Source organism: Berghia stephanieae, chromosome 3 (genome assembly GCF_034508935.2).
Source record: "Berghia stephanieae isolate SIO BIC M18660-M18661 chromosome 3, UCSD_Bste_1.3, whole genome shotgun sequence".
NCBI lineage: Eukaryota > Metazoa > Mollusca > Gastropoda > Nudibranchia > Aeolidiidae > Berghia > Berghia stephanieae.
Genome location: NC_088362.1, coordinates 107,045,312 through 107,052,811, shown reverse-complemented (window position 1 = coordinate 107,052,811; position 7,500 = coordinate 107,045,312). Strand labels below are relative to the sequence as shown.

General features: G+C 38.2%; 1 protein-coding gene across 1 annotated transcript in view; it reads right to left on the bottom strand.

Moving 5' to 3' along the window:
- The window catches only part of LOC144969107 (transmembrane protein 272-like), an 18,003-nt gene that overhangs the window by 2,319 nt on the left and 8,184 nt on the right, over positions 1–7,500 (bottom strand). The window contains exons 2-4 of the mRNA XM_078908165.1: positions 6,403–6,448; positions 3,145–3,204; positions 1–43 (exon numbers count right to left, since the gene is read on the bottom strand). The exon at positions 1–43 is cut by the window's left edge and continues 152 nt beyond it. Of these exons, the coding sequence (XP_078764291.1) occupies positions 1–43; positions 3,145–3,204; positions 6,403–6,448 (149 nt within the window). The remainder of the gene's footprint in view (positions 44–3,144; positions 3,205–6,402; positions 6,449–7,500) is intronic.

Here is a 7,500-nt window from a genome sequence, read left to right as displayed (position 1 = left end):
GGGATCATATCCTCTGCGGGGCAGTCGTTCTTGTAGGAGGCACCTGGCCAAAAGTATAGATAGAATGCGCTTGGCCAAGGAGTTCACAACATTGCCATCCGGAAATATAACGGACCAACACACAAACTCTGTGTAACCATGAACTTTTATAGTCTGGTTCATACAGTTTAGTGAGAACAACTCACAAACGCGGATGGCAAAAACAATAACAAAGGCTTGAGTGACGTCATCTGCATACTATCTATAGATAGAATGAAATTGACGTCACTCAGGTCTTTGTTATTGATTTTTTTTTTTTTGATTTTCTTTTTTTCGCCATCCACGTTCATTAGTAATTCTCATCAAACTGTATTAACTAGACTATAAAAGTTCATAATTACACATAGTTTTGTGTGTTGGTCCGTTATACTTCCGGATGGCAATGTTATGAACTTCTTAGCCAAGAGCATACTATCCGTTATACTTCTGGATGTATAACGGACCAACACACAAAACTATGTGTAATCTTGAACGTTTATAGTCTGGTTAATACAGTTTAGTGAGAATTACTCATAAACGCGGATGGCAAAAAAACAATAACAAAGACCCCAGTGACGTCATCTTCATTCTATCTATAGATGGAATGAAATTGACGTCAATCTGGTCTTTGTTATTGTTTTTTGCCATCCATGTTTATGGGTAATGGGCATGATCTATAGATAGAATGAAGTTGACGTCAATCTGGTCTTTGTTATTGTTTTTTGCCATCCATGTTTATGGGTAATGGGCATGATCTATAGATAGAATGAAGTTGACGTCAATCTGGTCTTTGTTATTGTTTTTTGCCATCCATGTTTATGGGTAATGGGCATGATCTATAGATAGAATGAAGTTGACGTCAATCTGGTCTTTGTTATTGTTTTTTGCCATCCATGTTTATGGGTAATGGGCATGATCTATAGATAGAATGAAGTTGACGTCAATCTGGTCTTTGTTATTGTTTTTTGCCATCCATGTTTATGGGTAATGGGCATGATCTATAGATAGAATGAAGTTGACGTCAATCTGGTCTTTGTTATTGTTTTTTGCCATCCACATTTATGAGTAATACTCACTAAACGGTATTATCCAGACTATAAAAGTTCATGATTACACATAGTTTTGTGTGTTGGTCTGCTATACTTCCGTATGGCAATATTATGAGCTTCTTAGCTTAGCGCATACTATCAATATTACCTTTCCATGTGTTCAAGGTCATTGGTCACATTGCAAAGTGTGCTCAAAATGACCCACATAGTGAAAAGTTTTCACAGCTTTTAAAATATCTAGAATCACGATTGGTCATTTTGTTCAGAATGACACATGAGTATGTGTACAATTTTCATAAACAAAACAGCGTGTTTACATTTGTTAAGAAGTATCCAATCGTTGGACAGCAACAAATCATGTGATTGATGACCTGGATGGACCAAAACATAAATATAGATCGCTCCCATTCTCACTTAACTGTATTAACCAGACTATAAACGTTTATTGTTACACATAGTTTTGTGTGTTGGTCCATTATACTTCCTTCCGGATGGCAATGTTGTGAGCTTCTTAGGCAATCGCATAATATTCATAGATGGAATGGAATTGACATCACTCAGCTCTTTGATATTGCTTTTAGCCAGCCATTTTTATGAGTAGTTATCACATAATTCTATCAGACTATAAACGATTAAGGTTACACATAGCTTTGTGTATTGGTACGTTATCGACTGGCGGATATGGTGATTTTATTTTCACTAAAAGCATAGCATGAATAGACGGAACGAAATGGACGTCACTCCACTCTTTGTTATCATTTTTAGACATTCAGTTAGTGATTAGTTCTCACTACATTATATCGATCAGACTATAAACGTTAAAGTTTTGTGTGTTGGTATTATTACTATTGGCTGGCGGATGTTGTGAGTATTTTACCTAAACGCATAGCATTTTAATAGATGAAACGAAATGGACGTCACACAGCTCTTTGTTATTGTTTTTAGACAGCCTTTTTAAAGATCATTCTCACTCAATCAGACTATAAACGTTCAAGGTACACGTTGGTATGTCTGTCGGTACGTTTATCCGGCTGGTGGAAGTTGTGAGTATATTACCTAAACGCTGAGCATTAATCAGAGGAAGCATCTGTCACCTTCAGATAGAATGCGCTTGGTCAAGGAGTTCACAACATTGCCATCCGGAAGTATAACGGACCAACACACAAACTCTGTGTAACCATGAACTTTTATAGTCTGGTGTTTAGTGAGAACAACTCACAAACGCGGATGGCAAAAACAATAACAAAGGCCTGAGTGACGTCATCGGCATACTATCTATAGATAGTTCGAAGTTGACGTCAGTCAAGTCTTTGTTATTGTTTTTTGCCATCCGCGTTTATGAGTAATTCTCACTAAACTGTATTAATCAGACTATAAACGTTCATGGATACACACAGTTTTGTGTGTTGGTCCGTTATACTTCCGGATGGCAATGTTATGAGCTTATTAGCCAAGCGCATACTATCTATTGTCTGGTTAATACAGTTTAGTGTGAATTACTCATAAACATGGATGGCAAAAAACAATAACAAAGACCTGAGTGACGTCAACTTCATTCTATATATCTATAGAGCTTTGTTACGCGCTTTGAGCACGTTTAGTGGATATTGCGCTATATAAAAGCTCAACTTTTTATTTTTGTGGACACTGTGTCGATACTTTTTTTTGTGACAGTAAGTGAAAGCTGTCGGTTACTACAATATAGTACGCGGATTCAGCAACGGTATAAGTTTTTTTAAAATATAGCGCAATTTCCACTAGCGTGCTCAAAGCGCTTTTCAAGGCGTCCCAGGCCAACAGCAACATTTAACATTTAGGTCAGGACATGACGCCAGCTCGTCGATATTACATTTTTTTCGGACAGAGACAACGTTGTTAATGGCCAGGTACTACTCATCTTACACCTGAGTAGGGTAAGAGAATGTGAGTTAAGAGCCTTTTTCCAAGAACTCAACTATGCGCCGAGCGAGGCTCGAACCCAGGACCTTCCGATCCGAAGGCGAGTGTCATACCACGAGACCACATAGCCGCACGAAAAGTAATAAAGATAAGAAAGACAACAGTTCTACATACATACCCATGACTATCATAGATATTGGGATTGCTGTGAGAATGACGATGACCACTGTCATACCAACTGGAAGGACGGAAAAAAAAATATGTGTAGCAAAAATGCGCATTTGTTTTGTGTGTGTGTGTGGGGGGGGGGGGGGGGGGGGGGGGGGGGGGGGGGTTATGTGTGTTTTTACAAATTTTGAGTTTGTATCTATGTGTGTTTATTTGTGTGTGTGTGTGTGTGTGTGTTTTTGTGTGTGTGTGGGTGTATGCGTGTTTTTACAAATTTTGAGTTTGTATCTCTGTGTGTTTATTTGTGTGTGTGTGTGTGTGTGTATTTACAAATTTTGAGTTTATATCTATGTTTGTTTATTTGTGTGTGTGTGTGTGTGTGTGTATGTGTGTGTGTGGTGGGGGGGTCCTTTTTTGCGAAACGTGTTCCTTTCAAGGCCAAGTTTTAGTCTTGGGAAGAGGACAATGTGACAAGGAGATAAATTAGGTTTGAGAGTTGTCACCAACATGAGAGTCATTTAAATTGATCGATATTTGAAGGTAACAACAAGAGATCAGATGAAGTGAGTAGGAAAGTGCCAGAAGACAATAGAGAATAAAAAATTTCGTGGCGGTGATGGAGGTTTGAACCCTCGACCTTACTGTGTCGGGAAATTATTCTAATAAAAAATCATTTAAAAATGCCTCGATCACCTGAAGGAAATTATAATTTGATAAAACTCTAAGTCGTCCGTCAAATCCGTGGCATATTGACAATTGGGAACATTTTGATGGCTTAAAATGACAGTAACAATAGGGTAGATAAGTCGTGATGTCACGATTCTCTTCGCCAACTCCGCCTGGCCGGTGAGAGCGTGATTCTATCCACGTACCAACATAATAAGTGCCTGCTCCACTTACTTTTCTGAATTAGATATTTGAAGGACGAGTTATCTGGCCAGAGAACGGCAAATAACGAGTTAAAATTCAGAATCATTTTGACTTCATTATTCTTTGTATTTGTACATCCCGACTTAACGTCAGATCAACAAGACGAGCCACAACCTCTCCTTACCACCTATTACAAAATCGTCACATATGTTACGATGCAACCGTCACTTTTCCCATCCAGATTGCATTTCTTTTTGCTATAGCTATAAAAAAAAACTTGTCATTCTGTAATAGACCTCATATTGCGAACAATATAGAATGCGCGTGTTGCTTTTCTGTTTGAGTAAGATATGTCTGTTTTTGTGTTGGGTGGGTGTGAAGTTTTGGGGAAAATTCTGAAAATGGCTGGTAAGGAGAGGGTTAAACACCATAATATATAATCAACTATGCATTTGCGACTACTAACTCGACAAACAAGCAAAAGGACAGGGTTCGAATCTTGAATCCAGACGTCAATGACTTGGTTTGTTAAATCAGGCAGAAATATTTTGCGACAGACTAGTTAGTGCCCTATCTAAATGGTGTCGAGCTGAGCAATAGGGAACAAAAGTGTGATGTAAAAAAAAAAACTGGTTCCAATCTTATTGGAAGTGTAAAAGCACTCTTCTGGGGGGGGGGGGACTTGATATTATATCATCATCAAGTGCCAGGCCTGTTGCAGACATCGGCGATCATGTCCCTCCAACCATATCTGTCCTCAGATCTTCTCAATAGCTCGATTCCTGTTCCTCCTCCACCAATCCATCTGTTTAGATTGTCAATGTAATCTATCCTATGTCTATGTATACTCTGTCTGATATTAAATACCTTTTGTTAATTGATCTTTTGGGTTCAGTGATGGCATCTTAGTTTCATGTCTAAATATACGAGCTGGTCGTTAATATAACGTTCATCCATCCTAAATCTTTTACGTCCCGCAATCCTAAGAATCTGCCAAAATTATCCTGCTACTAAAAATAGTTAATGTCACCTTGTGATTCAATAGGGAATGAGATTAGCGGAAGAGTAGCGTCCCTTGATTGGACGTCACCCATAGTCTGTGACGTCACCGGCGGAAAAGTTATTAGAGAGAGAACGCATGCGTCTCTCGTCCTCGCTTCCGCGAATGACTAGTTATATACACACTTCCAAACAAAAGAATAGAAGGTGTGACGTCACGATTTGTCTACCCTATTGTTACTGTCATTTTAAGCCATCAAAAAGTTCCCAATTGTCAATATGCCATGGATTTGACGGACCATTTAGAGTTTTATCAAATTATAATTTCCTTCAAGTGATAGAGGCATTTTTTAATGATATTTTTTATTAGAATAATTTGCCGACATAACTATTATAAACAAAGTAGTACATATTTTTAATTGAAACAGCTTTATAAACTAGGCAAAAGGTTTTGTTTCAGATAACTATTGTTAGATAACTACCCGACCCAACAGAAAGAACAACTGGCTTTCTCTGCAATAGCCGAAAATGCTGGGTCACCTCCAACCGCATTCTGACAGGACATGGCAGAACCGCAGCTAACATGCATAGATGGAATCTGAGAGAATCAGATGCATGCCGTCATTGTCAAGGAGGCCCTGAGACAATGGACCACATCTTCATCCACTGCCCAGTGACAAGCCTATCAGGAGGCTACGAGACAGCCTATAGATAGTATGCAGATGACGTCACTCAGGCCTTTGTTATTGTTTTTGCCATCCGCGTTTGTGAGTTGTTCTCACTAAACTGTATTAACCAGACTATAAAGTTCATGGTTACACAGAGTTGTGTGTTGGTCCTTTATACTTCCGGATGGCAATGTTGTGAACTCCTTGGCCAAGCGCATTCTATCTATAAGGCAGGAAAAGAATTTGAAGAATGGATTGAAAGATTCAAAATAGAGGTGTAGCCATTCGATACTACTATTGTTAGAAACTATTTTTAAAACTGCCAAAGAACTATTAAGAAAGATGGGGAATTGTTAAAAGGTAAATTATGTAGATTAGAGATGGATGGATTGGCAGAAAAAGATAAAAGAACACATTTTTCAGGATGAATTAAATGAAGAGATAAAGAAAGAGAGAAATATTGTGGGTTGGAGAGAAAGAAGGAAGGGGGGGGGGGGGGTAGTTAAAAGAGAAACTCGTGGACTACATGTTTAGCGATGAAAGAATGACAGGAGATATATAAACAAAATTTTTAATGTGACAACGGAGAGAGAGAGAGAGAGAGAGAGAGAGAGAGAGAGAGAGGAGAGAGAGAGAGAGAGAGAGAGAGAGAGAGAGAGAGAGAAAGAGAGAGGGAGAGAGAGAGAGTTATGTAATGTGAAGAAGTGTAAATGTATTGAATTAATCCATACTTGAGCCGGCGAAGCCCATGGTCAAAACTTTCACTCTCTCCATACTCTGAAATGTACAAATGTTATCGTTATTATCATTGTCAGTTTCATCGTCCGTATTCTAATTATCATTTGATGGTGGTAGTGGTGGTGGTGAGAATGATGATGATGCTGATGATGATAATGATGATGATGATGATGATGATGATGATGATGATGATGATGATGATGATGATGATGAGGATGCTGATGATGATGATGATGATGATGATAGATGATGATGATGATGATGATGATGATGATGATGATGATGATAAGGATGATGATGATGATGATGATGATGATGATGATAAGGATGATGATGATGATGATGATGATGATGATGATGATGATGATGATGATGATGATGATGAATGGATTAATGAATTAATTAATGAAAACATTAACTCATTCATTCATTTATCTATTCATAAATAAAATCTTTGAGTTATGCTGGGAACAAGCTCTGTGTAAAATTTGACACAATGTTGTGTTTCATTGTCTATAACTTATGTGTTCGTGTTTAAATAAATCTATTAAAGCACATTTGTGTCCACTCATCATACAATGTTAAGTGTGTGTACTTGACCTTTAGGCAAAAGGGACTTGGCGATATCTTCTTAATCATTTGTAATTGACACTGAAGAGACAATAGTTCTTCTTTTATGTTATCCAAATGCAACAGCAAGTTGGTTTATAAATTTAAACTTGAACGTTTATATAGCGCAATATCCACTAATCGTGGTCAAAGCGCTTTACAAGGGTCCCCGAACAACAACAGGTAACATGTAGAACGAGACATGACGCCTGTTATGCGATGTTACTATTTTTTTTTTCCTACAGAGACTACGCTGTTGACGACCAGGTACTCATTTTACAGTGAGAGAATGTGAGTAAAGAGCCTTTTCCAAGGACTCAACAATGCGCCGAGCGAGGCTCGAGCCCATGACCTTCCTATCCGAAAGCGAGTGTCATACCACAAGACCACATAGCCGCACTATTTGTTTAGTACATTATTTTGTCCGATAAGAGAAAGAACTACAATAAAATACAGTAATATCAAGACATGTTGTATGCTTC